We start from the raw sequence: 20,457 nt of genomic DNA on the forward strand, positions 1-20,457 counted from the left end.
CTCAAAAAATTACGAATAGAATTACTATATGACCCAGCAATCGCTCTCCTGGGTATCTACCCAAAAAATCTGAAAATGTTTATCCATAAAGACACATTTGCTCCAATGTTCATTGCAGCTTTGTTTATGGTAGCCAAGACATGGAAACAACCAAAATGTCCTTCAATAGATGAATGGATAAAGAAGTTGTGGTATATATACACAATGGAATACTATTCGGCGGTAAGAAAAGATGATATAGGAACTTCGTGACAACATGGATCGATGTTGAGAGTATAATGCTAAGTGAAATAAGTCAGACAGAAAAAGCAGAGAACCCTATGATTTCACTGATATGTGGTATATAAACCAAAAACAACAAAAGAACAAGACAAACAGATGAGAAAGAAAAACTCATAGACACAGACAATAGTTTAGTGGTTACCAGAGGGTAAGGAGGGGTGAGGGGTGGGAGATGAGGGTAAGGGGGATCAAATATATGGTGATGGAAGGAGAACTGATTCAGGTGAACACACAATGGGATTTATAGTTGATGTAATACGGAATTGTACACCTGAAATCTATGTTTTTTACTAACAAATGTCACCCCCAAAAATTGAAAAAAAAATGAACTGCTGTTTGTAAGATGACCAACCACTCCATTTTGCCCAAGTCTAGGATATCCTGGGATGAAAGAGTTTCAATGTTGAAACCAGCCTAGCCCTGGGTGAACTGGTCACACTGCATTTGGTTCTAATGAGAGAATAGCTAGGAGGACCAACTTATCTAGGTCAGACACATGACTAGTGGCCTGCAGCAGGCACATTCACTCGCACACCTGCACACACACACACACACACACACACAAGCTAAGTTTTCTCCTTGGCCTTTTTCATAAAGTAGAAGTGAGGAGGGAACAGAAAAGAATGCAGAAAAAAAAAGGAGGTATAGAATGGTTAAGAAGAAATCAAGACCTAATATCTTAACCCTAAAATATCCTTATTCTGATCCAATCATTGCAACATCTTCTCTTTGGATGTGGGAAATAGAAGAAAAGAAAAGCTTGAAACACCTCTGAGTCTAGAGGTTAATGAAATATTCCATCACTGTTCTCCCTCAGAAAATCCTTAAAACTATTGTTTATAACACTTGAAAAGCATATAAAATATTCTAGCAATTGGTTCTAAATAATTAAATTTAAAGTCTCAGACCCGAACAGAATATGGTTTGTTCCCCTCTCTCACCAACTGATAGTCACTACTTTTATTTATTTATTTTTTTTTGTTTTTTTTTTTGTTTTTTTTTTGTTTTTTTTTTTTGTTAATTAATTTATTTATTAGTTTCAGGTGTACAAAACAAGGTAATACTTAGACGTTCATCATTTATATCCCTCATACTGTGAACCCCCCTCCCCCCATCCACTATCCCTCCGACCTCACACTGAACCATCACATTATATATATAAAATTATAGTTGGCATTCATTAATGTTTAGCTTCTGATGTACAATGCCAAAACTCCAATTCAAAAATCTGTATGCACTCCTATGTTTATTGCAGCACTTTACACAATAGCCAAGATATGGAAACAACCAAAATGCCCATCGGTAGATGACTGGATTAAGAAGCTGTGGTACATTTATACAATGGAGTATTACGCAGCCATAAAGAAGAAAGAAATCTTATCATTTGCAGCAACATGGATGGATCTAGAGAACATTATGTTAAGTGAAATAAGTCAGAAAGAGAAAGACAAGTACCATATGATCTCACTTATATATGGAATCTAAAGAAAAGACTATGTGAATGAACTAATCAGAGTCAGTTTTGGGGACGCAGAGAAAAAACCGAGAGTGGTTAGATGGGTGTGTGGGAGGGGGTTGGGGATAAGGGGAAAGGTGAAGGGATTTGGAAGCAGCTGGTAACCACAAGATAGTCACTACTTTTAAATTCCTGCTTGTAGGACTGGAGAACCTGGTGGTGACCTATGTCAATGCCATCAGCTGTGGGGATCTGCCCTGCATGGAGAATGCAGTCCTGGCCTTGGCCCAGATCGAGAACTCGGCCGCAGTGAAAAAGGCTATTGCCAACTATGACCAGCAGATGGGCCAGAAGCTGCAGCTGCTCACTGACACCCTCCAGGAGCTTCTGGACCTGCACAGGGCCAGTGAGAAAGAGGCCATCGAAGTCTTCATGAAGAATTCTTTCAAGGATGTGGGCCAAAATTTCCAGAAGGAATTGGGGGTATATTTGCTGTTCTAGATCATGAGAGAGAGAAAAATCTGAGCCTTTCTAGATATGAGTAGTTCTTCCTATACCCAAAGACAGCAGCACTCAGTTAATGTGTACTCATCTGCAATCATTACTAAAAAAATAAAAATAAAAATAACAGAATACTGTTAGACTTAGTCCTATAGACCACAGCACCATAACTGAGTATATTTATTATTAATATTCTCCTGTTAATTTCCCCTTTCTGCATGCCATATTTTAAGCAAATAGTAAATTGTAAAACTATATTTATATAAGATTATTTTAGTTTATTTTCTTTTTTAACAAAATTAATCAAAGGCACCAGGCTTTCATGTTCCCCTGGTAGGATTCTTTTTTTGTTTGTTTGTTTTTAAGCCCTAACTATGCATTGTCTTTAATGTAAGGCAATGGTAATATTTTCAGAAGACCAAGAAAGTGAAACCAATCATAAGAATGCTATTTGAAAATGTTTTCAAGTCTGAATCCTTCCACATTAGGATTGTTGCATGACTAACGATTGTCACTTGATAAGTGACAATCCCTAGTTTGCAAGGCAGGATTTTATAAATTATAACTTCCTGCATTCAGAAGTTTTGATGAAACTAGCTAGTCAAAGTCAACAGACAATGGACATCCTTCTAGACTAAAGAAAAAGCTTGATATATAAGTTGTCGTGAATGAATGATTTAATGTAGGTAAATATGCTGTTCTATTAGGTTTTATCAGTACTAAAAATACCTGGAATACAATCGCCATTACCTTCATTAGCCTTCTCCTGAGAAAGTTTACAAAAATATCCTCATTTTAAAGAATGTACCAATTAATCATTGACCCTTTACTGAGCACTTATGAAAAAGTCACTGCACTTAATACTTTACATCACTGAATATAATCCGGAAATAAAATCTATGAGATAGATATAATTTCCTATTTTACCAACAAGGAAACCTCAATTCAAAAAGGTGGAGTGTCACAAAGCCACAAAGTGGTGGAGCCAGAAATGTCACCCAGGCTTGCCTGACTCCAACATTTATGCTCTAAAGAATTCTTGAAATTAAAGAATTGAAAAGAGAAATTTCATATGGAATAGTGTCTGTGCTTTGTGAATCATTCTCTGAAGCAGGAAAAATAGGGGAAAGGAGCTTCAGATAATCACAATCAGAAAAGTAGATGTATTTTTTTTTAATCGACACACTTGTTAAGGCTATTCTAGAATCTCACAGCAAGGTGAGGAGTGAGGTCCTGTTTACATGCTACAGTCCCTGCAGGAGAAGTATTCCCCAGTAGTCTGTGTGTGGTTCACACTCTCATGGCTCACTGCACCATATGTGTTATTCTGTCATTTCACAGGCCTGTTTGGTAGCAAAATGAGATGACTTTTGTAAGCAGAACATGAAAGCATCATCAGATTGTTGCATGGCCTTGCTTCAGGATATTTTCAGTCCTCTAGAAGAAGATGTGAAGCAGGGGACATTTTCTAAACCAAGAGGCTATTACCTCTTTATTTAGAAGAAGCAGGAGCTGATAAATAAATACTACCCGGTGCCCAGAAAGGGGATACAGTTAAGTTACCTATTGAGTACCATTTCTGAGGTCTTGCTGAGGGGCCTTTCAAACTATAGCAGAAAAAAAACTAAAATAGTACATAATGCCTCTGCCTTTTATTCATCCGCTCACTGATTTATTCAGTAAGAGAGTCCACCGTGGGATGGAGAACTTGTTGTTCCTTGGAAGCTCAGATGGAGCCCTCCAAAAAATGTTTGCAGAATTCATTCATTAATTTAATCATCCAATAATCCAACAATTTTGTATTTAGGCCTCACAATATGTCAGGTCTGATCAAGTTTCTGGGGTTAAGGCAATTTATAAAAAAAGAACAAATAAACAAGTCCTCTCAAAGTATTTTCCAGCAATAAACAAATTATAGCTTACAGACTAAAATAATAACAGTTAACACATATAGAACTTATTGTGTTTCAGGTAATGCATGGGCTTAACTCATTCAATCCTCACAAGAATGCTACGAAGTACTTGTAATTAATATCCCTATTTTATAAATATGAAAATTGAGATACAGAAAAGGAAAAGAACTCACCCAACCAAGAACACAGGTGATGAGTGGTACAGTGGAATGCTAATCCAGATAGCAGACTGTGCTCTTAACTATTCCTTTATGCTGGCATGCTCAGATGATATCAGTAAGAATTAGGCTTGGGCACATATTATTGTTTTTTTAATGGTGGCTTTAAACAGACAAAAATTTCTTTCTCATTTACAAGAAATGAGGAAGAGGGAATCCAAGCTGACATGATAACTTCATAATAATACTTGTCTCAGGACTCTTCCTTCATTCTGCTCTAGTACCTTAGCACACAGCCTCCCTTTTCAAGCACACAGCCTCCCTTTTCAAGACCAATTTATGGTCTAAGGTAGCTGCTAGAGTTTCACCTGTTAGTTCCATATTATACATGGAATGAAAAGGGAAAAACAAGAGTAAAAGACATTTGGGTCAACTCTCTTGAAGGTGATTTCCAAGAAGTACCAAATGACATTTCTGCTTAAATGTTATCAGCCAGAATTTAATCATATGGGCACCCCAGTTACCAGAGATGTTGCGTAGAAAATACAAAATTTTATAATGATCCACAACGAGCCCAGGAAAAAATTCAGAGTTCTGTTACTAAGAACAATGAGGAGAATAACTAGCACTCACTAACACAGTGACAAAAAGTGCCCTGAAGAAAAATGTAGGTTATAGTTATGGAAGAGGAAGGAGATGTGATGCTATTTTATATTTATGTTTTCACAGAAGGCCTTGCTGATGCAGTAATGTTTCAGCAGAGTTTTCAAAGAAGGAAAGGAGGAAGACAAGTGGGCATCAAGGGGAAGAAACTTTCAAACAGTGAAAAAGCACAGATAAAGAAACTGGTTTAGTTTCCAGGAATAGCAAGAAATACAGTAGGTGGGCAGTGAGCAAAAAAAGAGGTGGCAGGAGATGGGGTCAGATTGGTGTTCAGAGGTCAGACGCCAGAAAAGGTAGTACCTTAAAGATCACTGAGAATGTTTGAATTTTATTTAGAAAGAGTAGAAAAATCAATAGAGGATTTTGCCCATAGGAGGGAAGGGATCTTGCTTAAAATCATATAGCATAACATTAGCTGCTCTGAGAAAAATGGACTGTAGCAGCCCAAGAACGAAAGTAGGAAGACCAATTATGAAGCTAACACAATGGGCCGGGCAAGATGTAATGATGTCTTGGACCAGGGCATTTGGGAGGAGCAGGTGACAAGTGACGAGTTCTGGCTGGTTTTACTTTGAAGATAGAGCAAACCTAATTAGCTGATGATTACATGTGGGGTGTGTGAGAAAACAAGATACCAAGGGTAACGGTAAGGTTTTTATCCCATACAGTTAGAGACTCAGAGTTACCAAAGTAAATAGCTAAAATTGGGGTGATTGGGAATGACACAGGTTGAGGGGGGTCCAGAGTTGGGTTGTAGGTCAGTTTGGTTTGAAATACTATTTGAACTCAGAAATGAGTTTTACGTGGGTGGTAAAATTATATTGAATCAACAGATGTATCTCTGAGTTTTGCTTAAACCCATAATCCCTATTTCCTAATTCTAACTTCCTCTGTATCACTAGGCAGAAGAGACACTGAAGAAATACTTGGAGTCCAGGGAGGATGTGGCAGGTGCACTTCTACAGGCTGCTCGGTCACTCACGGAAAAGGAAAAAGAGATTGAGGGTGAGAACAGCTGAAAACACTCTAGACAGTTGGGAAGCCTGAGAAATGTTCGTGTAAGCCATATTAGTCCACCCGAAATCATTACTGTAAAAATGTTTGCAGAATTCATTCATTAATTTAATCATACAATAATCCAACAATTATGTATTTAGGTCTCACAATATGTCAGATCTTATCAAGTTTCTGGGGTTAAGGCAATTTGAGTTTTAACTCAAACTTGAAGTAAATTCCTTTCCATTCCTCTGAGAGCCATGGTTAACTATAGTCCTACGAAACCTAAAATTGGATTCCATTTTTCACTCTGCCCCCTCTTCTATTGTGTGGGAACAATATATTAAAAGGGGAAAAGTGAACTTTGACCCTCAACTCACACCATACGCCAAAACAAATTTAAGATAAATCATAGTCCTAAATGTAAAAACTAATATAATAAAGCTGCTGTAAGAAAACATAGAAGAAAATCTTTATAATCTTGGGGTAGGTAAAGATTTCTTAAACAGGATATAAAATATCGTGCACTACACCTAACAAATTATTAAATTAGACTTCATCGGAATTGAAATATTCCTTGGCTATTATTGATAAGACGAGATAAATGCTGGCAACGAAACAGAGAAAAGGGAAGCCTAGTGCATTGTTGGTAGGACTGTAAATTGATCCAGCCACTAAGAAAAACAGTGTGGAGTTTCCTCAAAAATTAAAAACAGAACTACCATATGATTCTGTAATTCCACTTCTGGATACACTATATCTGAAAAAAACAAAAACACTAACTTGAAAACATACGTGTTCCCCTATGTTCATTACAGCAGCATTATTCACAAAGCCAATATATGGAAACACCCGTATCTATGGTCCATTGACAACTGAATAGGTAAAGAAAATGTGATGTGTGTGTGTATAATATATATATATATATATATATATATATATATATATATATATATATATATACATACATACACACATAATGGAATATTATTCAGCTGTAAAAAAGAAGATTTGCCATTTGCAAAAACATGGATGGAACTTGAACACATATGCTAAGTAAATAAGTCAGAAAAAGACATATACCATATGATCTGACATATATGAAATTAAAAAAAAGAAATACAAGCCTATTGATAAAGAGAACTGAAGGTGGTTACCAGAGGTAGGGCGTGGAGAGCGGGAAAAAGGGTAAAAGGAGTCAAAAAGTAGAAACTTACGGCTATAAAATAAATAAGTCATGAGGATATAATGTACAGCATGGCAACTATAGTTAATTATACTATACTGCATATTTTAAAGTTGCTAAGAAATTAAATCTTAAAAGTTCTCATTACAAGGAAAAAACATTCTGTAACTATGTATGGTGATGAATGTTAACTAGACTTATTGTGGTGATTATTGTGCAATATATCCAGATATCAAATCATTATGTTGTACACCTAAAACTAATATAATGTTGTATGTCAATTATATCTCAATAAAAAAGAATTAAAACATTCCACTCATTAAAATAAGCCATAATAAAGGAGAAAATCAAACCACCAACCAGGAGAAAATATTCACAGTGCAAATATCAATCAAAGGACTCATATCCAGAATATATAAAGAACTCCTTTAAATCAACCTTACGGACTGAAACTTTGTACCCTTTAACAAATACCTCCCCATTTACCTGCCAGCCCCTGTCAACCACCAATCTATTCTGCTTCATTTAGTTTTATTGTTTCAGATTCCTCATATAAGGGGTATCACGTGTTTGTATGTCTGACTTACTTCAGTTAGCATAATGTACTCTAGTCTCATACATGTTCTCACAAATTGCAGCACTTCTTTCTTTTTATGGCTGAATTATATTCCACGGTATATAAACACCAGGGTTTCTTCCTCAAGTCATCCTTCAAAGGATATTTAGTTTCCTTTCATGTGTTCGTCATTGTATAGATATCTCTGATCCTGTTTTCATTTCCTTTGGATATATACCAAGAAGCAAGGTTGCTGGCTCATATAGTTCGTTTTTAATTTTTCTGCAGTTAAATCTTCATACTTTTTTCTATAGTGGCTGCATCAATTTACATTCCCTATTGATATGACCATAAGATTTTTATTTTTCATTTTGTTAACATGGTGTATCATGTTAATTGATTTATGGATGTTGAATCAATCTTGCATACCAGGAATGAATCCCACTTCATCATGGTGTAAGTATGATCTTTTTAACGTATTGCTGAATTCAGTTTGCTCATATTTTGTTGCCTCTGTTCATTAGATATTGGCCTGGAGTTTTCTTTTTTTGTAATGTCTTTGTCTGGTTTTGGTATCAGGTTAATGGTGGCCTCATAAAGTCAGAGTGGGAGCCTTCTCTCCTCTTGGATTTTTTGGAATAGTTTGAGGAGAATAGCTGTTAATTCTTTTTTCAATGTTTGGCAAAATTCCCCTGGGAAGCCACCTGGTTCAGGACATTTGTTTGTAGGGAGCTTGTTGATTACTGATTCAATTTCATTGGTAGTAATCAGTCTGTTCAGATTTTCTTTTTTTTCTTCATTCAGCCTTGGAAGGTTATATACTTCTAAGAATTTATCCATCCCCCCGCCCCCCTGCAGATTGTCCAATTTGTTGGCTTATAGTTGCTTGTAGAATTTTCTTAAATTTTTTGGTACATCTGTGGTGTCGGTTGTCATTTCTCCCCTTTCATTTCTGATTTTATTTATTCCGGGTCCTCTCTCTTTTTTTCTTCATGAGTCTGGTAAAGGTTTGTCCATTTTTTTTTATATTTTCAAATAAACAGCTCTCGGTTTCATTGATCTTTTGTATTGTTTTTTCGGTCTCTATTTCATTTATTTCCACTCTGCTCTTTATTATTTCCTTCTCTGTACTCACTTTTGGCTTTGTTTGCTGTTCTTTTTCCAGTTCCCTTAACTGTAAAGACAAACTGTTGATTTGAGATTTTTCTTGTTTCTTTAGGGAGGTCTGCAGTGCTATGAATTTCTCTCTAAGGACTGCTTTTGCTCTGTCCCCTAGATTTTGATCATTGTGTTTTCATTTGCATGTGTTTCAGTAAATCTTTTCGTTTCTTCCTTGATCTCATTCTTGACCCATTCATTATTTAGTACAATGTAATTTAGTTATTTAGTTTGTGTGTTTTTTAGGTGTTTTTTTTTTTTTGTAACTGATTTTTTTCATACCACTGTGGTCAGAGAAGATGCTTGATATGGTTTCAATCTTCTTAAATCTATTGAGACTTGTTTATGGCTTAACACGTGGTCTATCTTTGAAAATGTTCCAAGATAATGTTCCAAAATGTTCAATGTACACTTGAGAAGAATGTATATTGTGCTGCTTTGGGGTGAAATGCTCTAAAAATATCAGTTAAATCCATCAGGTCTATGTGTCATTTAAGACCACATTTCTGTATTGATATTCTGTCTGGAAGATCTGTCCATTGGTGTCAGTGGGTTGTTAAAGCCCTCTCCTATGATTGTGTTACTGTTGATATCTGCCTTTATGTCAATCATGATTTGCTTTATGTATTCAGGTGCCCCTATGTTAGGTGCATAAATGTTCACTAGGGTGACTTCCTCTTGTTGGATTGATTCCTTTATTATTATGTAATGTCCTTTTTGTCTCTTATTATAGTCCTCATTTTAAAGTCTATTTTGCTGGATATAAGTACTGCTACTCCAGATTTTTCCTCATTCCCATTTGCATGAAATCTTTATTCATCCCCTTATTTTCGGTCTGTGTGTGTCTTTTGATCTGAGGTGGGTCTCTTGTAGACAGCATATGTATGGCTCTTGGTTTCTTATCCATTCAGGTACCCTATGTCTTTTTATTGGAGCATTTAATCCATTGACATGTAAAGTGATTATTGATACATTGTTATTGTCATTTTATTAATATTATGCATATTTATTTATTTTTAATTTCTCTCGTTCTTCTCCTTAAAGAAGTTCCTTTAACAATTCTTGTAATACTGTTTTGGTGGGGATGAACTCCTTTAGCTTTCCCTTGTCTGGGAAATTTTTTATTTCTCCTTCAATTTTAAATGATAGCCTTGTGAGTAAAGTAATCTTTGTTGTAGGTCTTCATTTTTTATCACTTTGAATATTTCAAACCAATCCCTTCTCGCCTACAAAGTTTCTGTTAAGAAATCAGCTGACAATTTTATGGGAGCTCCCTTGTAATTAACTGGTTGACAGTCTCTTGCTGCTTTTAGGATTCTCTTTGCCTTTAACCTTTGCCATTTAATTATAATGTATCTTGGTGTGGGTTTCTTTAAGTTCATCTTGTTTGGGACTCTCTGTGCTTCCTGAGGTTGTATGTCCATTTCCTTCACCAGGTTAGGAAAGTTTTCAGTCATCATTTCTTCAAATATGTTCTCCATCCCTTGCTTTTTCTCCTTTCTTTCTGGGCTTGGGGTGATTTAAATTTCTATCATTAATTGCAGCGATGGTTCCACAACTGTAGGTCTATACTAAAACCATTGAATTGTACCTTCTGAGTTTGTGAATTGTAGGGTATGTGATTTATATCCCAATAAATCTGTTATTTTTCTTTTATAAATGAATGTTATGTAAACTGCAATCATAAATATTGCCACCTCTTTCCACTTCAGCTCCTCTCTGTCCCATTTTACTTTCTGTCATCTGGCATTGGATTGTCTATGCTATTTTTTCATTTTTTTGCTAAGAACAATTGAGGTTAATGTACATTTAGTATGGGTTTAGGGAGATATATACTTTTTGGCTTCCAATTACTTTCCTAAATAGTTAATTATTATCTAGCTGCCCTAGTGTTGTAAAAACTTGCAGGAATTTTTCTGCTGCTGATTGTGCATCACTATGTGAAGTTGCAAGGCCAGAGGTCACATATGGGGCCGCATCCTAGGGTTCTCAGAACAAGTGGTACGTTCTCAGAACCAGTGGTACACGAGTTACAGGCGAAACAAGGTTTGAAATGAAACAAACCAAAGCTAGTCTGGGTATACATTTTCCAATTATTGGTTTTCTGACATTTTAAATGAAAAATTCAGTTCTTATCAAAGCTTCGTTAAAAATGGAAGTTTCCCGTCAGAAATATATTCAACAATGCAGCATAGACAAGTGTAAATTCACCACACATTATTTCTTTTTAAATAACTAGAAGTCACCCTAATTCTATGTTTATAGCACACAAACTTGTATCAGTTCTATGAAGAGCAAGTATGTTTGTATGGGAAGTCATTTTCATTCTTCTCAACCAATTGCCTGGTGTCTATTGTGCGAATAAAAATTTCACCAATGCAGCAAAACCATCTACCAAACAAATGTTCCTAAGACAAGTTTTCTACAACTACCTTTGGGTAAATACGAAGGAGTATGATTGATGGACTTGCATTCCCACCAACAATAGATGAAAGATGCTGTTGCTCCATTCTTGCCATCTTTTGGTTGTCATTGCGGATTTTGTCCACTCTAACAGATATGTATTGTTACTTCATTGCTGTTTGAATTTGCAATTTCCTAACAACATATGTTGAACATCTTTTCATATGCTTATCTGCTGTCTGCTTCTCTTCTTTGGTGAGGTGTCTGTTTGGGTCTTAGGCTCAGTTTTGTTTTCTGTATACTTTGAATAGCAGTCCTTTATCAGATACATCTTTGCAAACAATTTCTCCCAGTCTGTGGTTTGTCTTCTAATTCTCTTGAAGCAGTACCTATTTTTTATTTTTTATTTTTTTAAGGAGCACATATCTTTTATTTTTATTGATTTATATTTTTAATTAAAGTTTATTGGGGTAACAATTGTTAGTAAAGTTACGTAGGTTTCAGGTATACAATTCTGTAATACATCATCTATATATCACATTGTGTGTTCACCCCCCAGAGTCAGTTCTCTTTCCATCACCATATATTTGATGCCTTTTACCAAATCTACCACCCCCACTCCCCTTACCTTCTGGTAACCACTAAATTATTGTCTGTGTCTATATGAGTTTTTGTTTCTTCGTTTGTCTTGTTCTTTTGTTGTTTTCAGTTTATAGCGCACATATCAGTAAAATCATATGTTTCTCGACTTTTTCTGTGTGACTGATTTCGCTTAGCATAATCTTAAGATCCATCCATGTTGTCGCAAATGACACTATTTTATCTTATTTTTGGCAGAATACTATTCCATTGTGTATATATTTTTTTTATTGAATTATCCACCACAGGACACTATTTTTTAAAAAAAATCATGGTGAGGCCAACTTCCTTTAAAGTTTTACAAGAATTTAAAAATGCATTCAGTCATTGTCTTGAACAGATTTTGTAAATCACAAAAAATAATGTAAGCACACACAAAAAATAATAATTTAGGCTATGAAATTGGAAGACAATTTTAAATGGCCTATAATAGGACATTTTAGAAGATATTTCTTAGAAGATAGCCTTCTAAGAAATCTGAAGGTAGGTCATTAAAGGTAGTGGTTAAATGTGCAGCTCTAAGAGTCTCATTAATGAACCAGCTTTCTTTTTACTTTATTCACCGACTACCTCATTTTCGTTTTCTGAGGCCAGCTCCTTTCATGTTCCCAAAATGATAGCTGTAGTTCTAGGCGTCACATATTAATTCAACACACTAAGAATGAAAAGGTACTGTTTTTCCCAAGTTTCCTTTCTTCTCTGTGAAACACACAACAAAAAAATTTCCCCAAGAGCCAGCAACAGTACTGGACAGAAAGAAAGTGGCCATAACACACATACATAAACCAAATGCAATTTGTTATTTCATGTGTATCTGTTAACGTTAATAAAAGCCAACTGAGACTGAGAGAAGGTGGGACTTGTTTATATAAGAAACCGTTATAATCAGGAGAACTCTTTAATCTCAGAAATTTCCAAGTTTGTAAACACCACACATACAAAGGCTTTCCTTTTATAAGCAAAGCTTCTACAGGACTGTCGTGCGGGGTCTCAGCTCCCGCTCCCCACATAAGAACTCAGGATGTGGCTAGGCCAAAAAGGAACACCCACGGAGCCATAAGTAGGGAAGTCATACCACTATGGTCTCACTGGAGGCTGGGTTTACAGGACGTGCGACCTGCTGTCCACTTTGCTGCCAACCAACCGACTCTCCTCAACTCTCCTTCACTCTCCTCGGCTCCCGTCCAGAAATAAATTGGCTAAAATGGAATCAACACTGTAAACTAATTGATACAATTTTTGTTCTCTTGTTCAGTACAATGGAATGCAAATTTTAAAGAGATTTAAAATTTCCCTGGTATACAACTCAAACATATTTGCCACAATTTGGGCTCTCACTGAAATTCAAACATGATAGGAGTGGCTTAACAGAAAGAAACAAAATGAAAGAAAACGTTTGTAGTACTTGTCAACTTTTACAAAATTTGGTTATGTGGTCTTGCTCATTTCAAATATTCATTTTTTACTTCACATTTTTCTATTATTTGATTTGAAGGAGACCCTCAAATTATATTTAGCGTTGCCCAGCTGCCCACCCAATCTGGACACCTTAGTATTGTGTAAGTGTATGCAACAAAATAATTGTGAATATGTCTGAGCTATAAAATTAGGCATTTTACACACACACACACACACACACACACACACACAAACACACACACATACATCTGTATTTATATTGATAATTTAAAAAATCTCTGTGGAAAGCAAAATACTTTTTGAAAAAGGAAAAAGAAAAGAATTGAACGAAACCCCTTTTCTCTCAAAAGCACCCCTGAGAGACTGGCTGCTGACTTGTCAGCCTGCTGTTTCTGGCTCACACATTTAAGCTGAGGCTCTGTCGTCATTGCAGGGTTGGGGAACCTAAGCGACAACTAAAGAGGAGGGAACAGCCTGGGATTCTGAAGCCAGGTGTGGGGGAACCATGACTCTCCTCCCACTGGAGTAGAGTCATTCTTTGGGGATAGGACTGGGTGGGGCATGAAAACTGAAAGTTAACTTTACAGGAAAAGCCATGTCATTTGATTTCGTTTTGCCCATACTCATCGAAAACTCCAGCCCAGTTCATTCCTTGGGGGTGGGGCTGGGTGGGGCATGAAAACTGAAAGTTAACAAAAAAGGGCATGCCATTTGATTTGGTTTGGCACATCCTCAGCCAAAACTGTATTGCTCTAGTATCTGGCTCAATTTTCAGCTTCCAGAGAGAACAGTCTATACCCAGAGGAGCCAGAAGCAGGAGGTTAGTGGTTGGGCCTGACAGCCCTATGTGGGGCTGGTATGACCCATGATTTGCAAGTGATGCCAGGAGTGGTGCCTGAGTGGCCAACACAAGTGACTGTGGTATAGGGATGTCCCGATGCCAAGACAATTTTGCATGGAACCTGTATGCTCTCATTATGGACTATTATGGGATCCCCTGTTCTGATACATATTGAAACTACGAAAGGGACCCCAAGCACTGTTGTAACAGTCTGTGTGGGGACGGAGACAGGAGTGCAGTTTCCAGGCTCTCGGCCTCACATGGAAAGGTGCTGGCTCAGGTAATAAATGGCCATCAACTGTGGTTGGATGGCCATCACCTGTGGCTAGATGGCCGTCAGCTGTAACCAGTGAGCCATTGGCCACTAATATAACTGCCATGGCTACGCTAGCAGAAAAATGGGGGCTAGCAAGAAGATGGTGGCTGAGCCTGCAAGCTGCGCAGTGAGGGTTGCGAACAGTGTGGCTCCTGCTTCCTGTGTCTCCAACCCAGCCACCAGCGAAAATATGGTAGTATGACTCCCCCATCTATGGCTTCATGGGTGTTCCTTTTTGACCTCACCATATCCTGCGTTCTTATGTGGGAAGCAGGAGCTGAGACCCTTCAGGCCGTCCCACACGACAGTCTGGTACCACAAACCGGGAAAGCTGCCAGTGGCAGCAACCCTCCTTTCCTAGGACAAAAAGCTGCCATGTATCCTCCCAGATGGAAGTGATTTGCCATTGTTGGTTCCTAAGACTACTATTTCTTTCTGTCTGTAGGTACCTATAGGCTAATACATCACAGGGCCCCTCGCAAAAGACGCTTGTCACGAAGATTGTGAGGCGAGTACCTGTAGGGGTGGAATGTGGGGACAGAGTCCCAGAGAGCTGTTTCCAGGCTCTCGGCCTCACATGGAAATGTACCGGTTAGCCATTAGCCACTCATATAACTGCCATTATTTATTCTGCAATTTATGAAAGTCTGGCTGTCTTGGTCCACCTGGAGATAACTCAAAGAACCGTTGTAGACCCATAGCCCCTGTGGAGTCCACGAGGTTGTTTGGGCCTGCATCACAGCTTGACTTCTGCTGCCCACTCGCGTTTTCCGCCACTCCCTTCCATAGGCGTTGGCCCCATGGGTACTCCTTAATAAACATCCTGCATGCTAAACTCTGTTTCAGAATCTGCTTCCTGGAGAACTGAACTGCTATGAACAAGAAGCTGATCTGCCTACTCAGAAATCCTGGTAAGTTCCCCCAAAGTTGAGCCCTCAACATGGGGCAAGGGAGGTGGTCAGGGCAGACTTCCAGCAGCTCAGATAGAGTGGCCTCAGGGGCAAGAAGTGGGGATGGCGTGTAGCCCATTTAGAAAACCGGTGGACATGCTCTGGAACCAAACTGCCTGGGCTACAAACCTGGCTCTGTCACTGACTAATCTGGTTACCCGGCGAGCCACGTAATCTCTCAGTGCCTCAATTACCTCATTAATACAATAAAGACAATAATGATGATGATGATGATGTGAGACTTAAATGAGTTAATATTTATAAATGGATTATAATGTTTCCTGGTACATAGTACATGCTAAATAAAAGACTGCCAAATTTAACATTGGTATTTTTCCATAAGAGTTCACAGTAGGAAGAGTCTACAGAAGGAGAACAATTCCTAGGGCGGAGTTGAGCTTCCCATGCTGTTTTTTTTTTCTGGCTCCTCCAAATAGATCACTTACAAAAGTTTCCGTTGTTATTTAAATCAGTAAAATTTTAAAACACCTATGAGGATACAGTGCTGACGACTTTGACACCTTCCTCAAAGGCTACCTCTCAGTTATTGACAGTATTTTTGGTTAGTTAACCAATAACTTGTGCTAGGAAAAAGAAAAGCAGTTAATAAAAATAGTGTATTTTGCTCCTGGTTCACTTAGGCTCATTGTAAATTATTCAAGAGACTTTTGAGTGTACATTCTTTCCTTTTTTTAAGCTCAAGTCCATATTTTCATCAGACCTCAGTTTTTACCCAAAGTCCTTTTCTTGGATCCCATCCAGGATACACGTTACATTTAGTTATTATGTCACCTTGGACTCTTCTTGGCTGTGACAGATTCTCAAACTTTTCTTCTTTGTATTGACTTTGACAGTTTTGAGGAGTGCTGCTCAGGTATGTGGCAGACCGCCCCTCAGTTGGGATTTGTCTCATGTTTACACTGGAATGACGGGTTTTGGGAAAGACCACGGAGGTAAAGCACCATCCTCAACCATCATCTCTCGGAGCATCCTCCCAAGAATGCATACTACCGACATGGTTCACCACTGCTGATGTTGACCTTGATCACCTGGCTGAGGTAGAGTTTGTCAGATTTCTCCACTGTCAGGCTACTCTTTTCCCCCCACTTTCCATGCTGTACTCTTTGGAAGGAAGTTACTATGGGTAACCGACACTTAAGAAGTGGAGTTATGCTTAATCTCCTTATGGATAGAATATATCAATTATTTAGAATTCTTCTGCATGGGAGATTTGTCTCCGTTTATTTATTTATTCAATCGTTTCTTTATATCAGTATGGATTCACAGGTTATCTATTTTATATTTCGGATAATAATCCAACATTTATTTATTTGGTTGCTCAGATTTATTCTGTTTTCTGAATTCTTATTTTAAGACAAAGATATGTATGTGGGACTGAGATGATTTATTTCCTCTGCGGTTTGTGTATCTCAAAGAACCCAGAGAGAGAAGTAAGGCTTGCTGACAAGTTTTCATTTTATCTCCAGACAAGTAGCATTTTTAAATGAAGGAGATGGCTTCTCTTAATTAGTCAATTCTTACTGAATTTCTACTGTTTGTTTTTCCTCTTCTAGAGCTCCAATGTTTTGCCTATTTGATTTGAGCTGTACTTGAAAACAGCTTTTTTGGTGTACAGGTACTTTAATTGTTTGGAAGAATTAAGTAGTTTAGGCCTCAGTAAATATTGGGGCAATGATTACCAAGTAGTGTGACTGAGTTGGTTATCACCCAGGGTGACTTAAAGTTGAATGTTAAGAGGAATGCTTATGAGTTTGATTATGCTTAGCACAATTAACAGGGATAGGCTGCTACTTTAGACAGTGTGCTGTGAACACATAATTCTAGTTACAGTGGTGCAAGAACTGTGACACAGTCTGTGTGTTTGAAAATATTTGTATTGATAAGCAGAGAATTTGCATATTGATAAATGACCCAGATGGCACACGGCCACTTTATCAATATCATTTTTTCCTGCATATCCACAGAGAAATTCTAAAATGGGTGGATCAGTTGAGCAAGGATTATGAGTCACAACCCAACTCACGAAAACTTGCTGAGATCAAGTCGACCTTTATGACATACCTGCTCTATAATCTTTTTTGCCTCTGTTGTACACTGATAAGAGCTGGTGCATGATTAACTCATTTGAAGGGTCATTTGGCTGTCATCTGAGCAGGAAAGTCCTTGGGTTCTTCAGAGCTGCCTCGTTCTCTAGCCAATGTCTCAACACATGTAGGCAAATTATGGCCCTACATAGATTATTACTAACGTTAGAAGAAGGTCATTTTTGACCTATTACCAATGTTTCAAGCTTTGGTACCTCTTTGGTAATTGCTAAAAATCTCAGTTATAGTCAAGACATATATGATAACTACTTGTAAACGTTGTAGGTCATTAAATTTTTCAATATTGGGAAAAGGAGATATATTGTTTTCCTACAATTCAGAGGTTCCTTGATTTTAGGGGCAGTGTAGTGAATGGCATAGAGGTCTTTCAAACATATGTGTATAAGACCACTATAGAAATTGCCTCCAAATCTGTGTGTAATTTTTTTGGTAACCCATTTTGTGAATAAACGGTTACATTCTGTGCATATCACTACAGGGATCTTTGCCGTAGGAACTAAATTTCCTTTAACATGTAGCCATACTTCCAGTAATAAAGATTTGGGATGGCACATATGGATTGCCTGAAGCTGGTTGTTTCATTACTTCCTTCCTTTGTTGTTCAAGTTTGCAATGAGCCCTAAAGCCCTCATTTGGTTCATCTGCTGTAAATTGGTTTCCAGCAATTTTATGTCTGCTTCAACTTGCACTGACATCTATCTTTAAAAATTCGGCACATATGAAATCCTTAGCAATATTGAAGGTAGCCCACGATCTGCTAGGACTAAAGTTTGTGTCAAATGTATCTCTAGCCATATTTTTCCTGGTGTTGTGCAACAGAAATCGAGAAAGATTCAAATAGGAATAAACATTGTCCAATTGGGAAGAGATGAGTTTCAGAAATAATTCGACTATATTATGAACTACAATGTACTTATTAAATTGTGAGGACAGAGTCCCAGAGAGCAGTTTCCAGGCTCTTAGCCTCACGTGGCCGGCTCGGCTCGGCTAGTAGATGACTATCAGCTGTTACTAGGTGGCCATCAGCTGTTACTAGTTGGCCATTAGCTACTAATACAACTGCCGTGGCTAATTTATAAAGCACAGAGTGTGGATTACAGATTTGCAAAGAAGGAAATGGAGGGTTGCGGGTTGTGTGGCTTCTGCTTTCGGTGTCTCGCCTGGCTGCCAGCGATAATACAGTGGTATGACTCCCGTATTCATGGCTCCGTGGGCATTCCTTTTTGGCCTTATCATGTCCTGTGTTCTTATGTGGGGAGCGGGTCCAGAGACCCCACATGACATCCTGCACGACACATGGCGCAGCGAGCAGGGAATGGTATAGGCCAGAATTTTCAAGTTGGTAATGGAGCTGTTTACACGTATGAAAGCTCAGTTTCATGAACAGGGTACGGTGTCAGCCAGAGCTCTCCGAATGATGGTGGAGCTGCTGTGTGTGTGAATGCTCAGTCTCTGCACGCCTGTGAGGAACTGCACCATGAACAGCAAACACAATCTGTCTGGGAGAAACTTGGCCCCTCAGTGAATTGGTGGACTCTGAAGCCTCTGGATGGCATGCCACCCTGTTGGCCAAATCAAGTGTCATCTTCCTTTTGGTTGTTTGCTGCTGCCATGGGCTCCCAGAGTAGTGGATATTTTACACTGAGGCCTCCACCCACTTGGACAGCTGTTAACAGTGAGCAGGATCTGACCAGGTAACAATGGAGTCTGACTCTGGGCAGGAGGACAGGTGGCCCCCACACAGTGTATGGTACCCAGTAGCCACTGTTCTCAGGAGTTGGACCACCGAGGAGGGGTGGAGGACATGGGCTGCTCTCCGAGCAGCATGGAGAGGGTCCTGCAGGTTCTAGCTGAGCGGTTGCCTGAGGAGGCGAAGGGTACAGGTGGCCATGTGGGCTGGATATTCCTCACCACCTTGCTTCGTAACATGGAGGACACGCTTAATGAAACAGCTCAGGTACCGGACCAGCAGTCCCAGCAGGAGGCCCTGGAAGCTTGGGACTGTCAATTAGATGGGTTCTCACCATGGGGCATCATGACTCGGAGATAGCACTTGCTGGAATAGCCCAGGTACGGGACCAGGTGTCCCAGTGGGAGGCATTGGAAGCTCGGGTCTCCTGTTAGAGGATGAGCCCCACAGTGGAGACTCTGAGGCAGAGGCGAAAGACGCGAGTGCAGACAATGTGACTCCCAACCCCCACATCCAGCCCATCATGAAGCAAAACATAAACCATGAGCAACATTTGGGCCCCGTGGGCATTGCTGCCTGTAATCCAGCTGTGACTGAGTTCACAACCTACATCCCTTACACTACCACTGAGTGTCAGGAGCTGACGAGGCGGTACCTACAGTGCCCTAGAGAGCCAGTCTTGGCTTGGCTACTACATTTATGGGATGAGGGGGCAGACAACATTCACTCCTCCCCAGGTGAAATGGAAAAGCTAGCCTTCGTGACGGGGCATCTTTCCCTGCAACAAAGGTTACAGAATTGCCATAGGTTGGCCCAAGACCAGGGCACCCACACTGTAATGGAGTGGCTCACCGCTGCAGTACGCACAGCGTGGGGAGAGGCTGGTGTGCTGCCAGACACTGTGAGTAAATGGCAATTATATAGTGAACTTACTGAAATCATCTGTGAAATGGGTATGACACATGCTATATACAGCCGTAATATGCGGGGGCCGGTTGACGAGCATTTTACGACCAGCATGAGAGATCCAGTTTTGCAGACTGCCCCTGTAAGTGCTTTTGGATCCTTGATTGCCATACTTATGCCATATGTGGGGCGGTGGATCCATGAAGTTATCATCGCCATGGCCACCCTGAGGGATGTTGAAAGCACGCGGTGAGCGAAGTTGTTAGGAAGTCTGAGATCTTGAGACCTGGAAGTCCAA

At 39.0% G+C, this 20,457-nt stretch overlaps 3 protein-coding genes across 6 annotated transcripts in view; 2 read left to right on the forward strand and 1 right to left on the reverse strand.

The window, feature by feature from the left end:
- The window catches only part of LOC308500549 (uncharacterized protein), a 158,734-nt gene that overhangs the window by 59,756 nt on the left and 78,521 nt on the right, over positions 1 to 20,457 (reverse strand). The gene's annotated exons all lie outside the window — the stretch shown is intronic.
- Positions 906 to 19,261, forward strand: LOC308501491 (guanylate-binding protein 2-like; the record flags this gene model as incomplete). Its single annotated transcript, XM_081058031.1, is given in 8 exon segments — positions 906 to 924; positions 1,941 to 2,221; positions 3,581 to 3,598; positions 3,602 to 3,736; positions 3,740 to 3,797; positions 5,880 to 5,978; positions 16,292 to 16,390; positions 18,951 to 19,261. Coding segments are annotated over 8 exon segments (1,020 nt in total).
- The window catches only part of LOC308500543 (guanylate-binding protein 7-like), a 34,761-nt gene continuing 29,649 nt past the window's right edge, over positions 15,346 to 20,457 (forward strand). For all 4 annotated transcript variants that reach the window (XM_081055596.1, XM_081055595.1, XM_081055598.1 and 1 more), the window contains exons 1-2: positions 15,346 to 15,398; positions 16,292 to 16,495. The gene's annotated coding sequence lies outside the window, so the exon portion shown is untranslated. The remainder of the gene's footprint in view (positions 15,399 to 16,291; positions 16,496 to 20,457) is intronic.

The sequence above is a fragment of the Rhinolophus hipposideros genome (genome assembly GCF_964194185.1).
Source record: "Rhinolophus hipposideros genome assembly, chromosome: 8".
Taxonomy (NCBI): Eukaryota; Metazoa; Chordata; class Mammalia; order Chiroptera; family Rhinolophidae; genus Rhinolophus; species Rhinolophus hipposideros.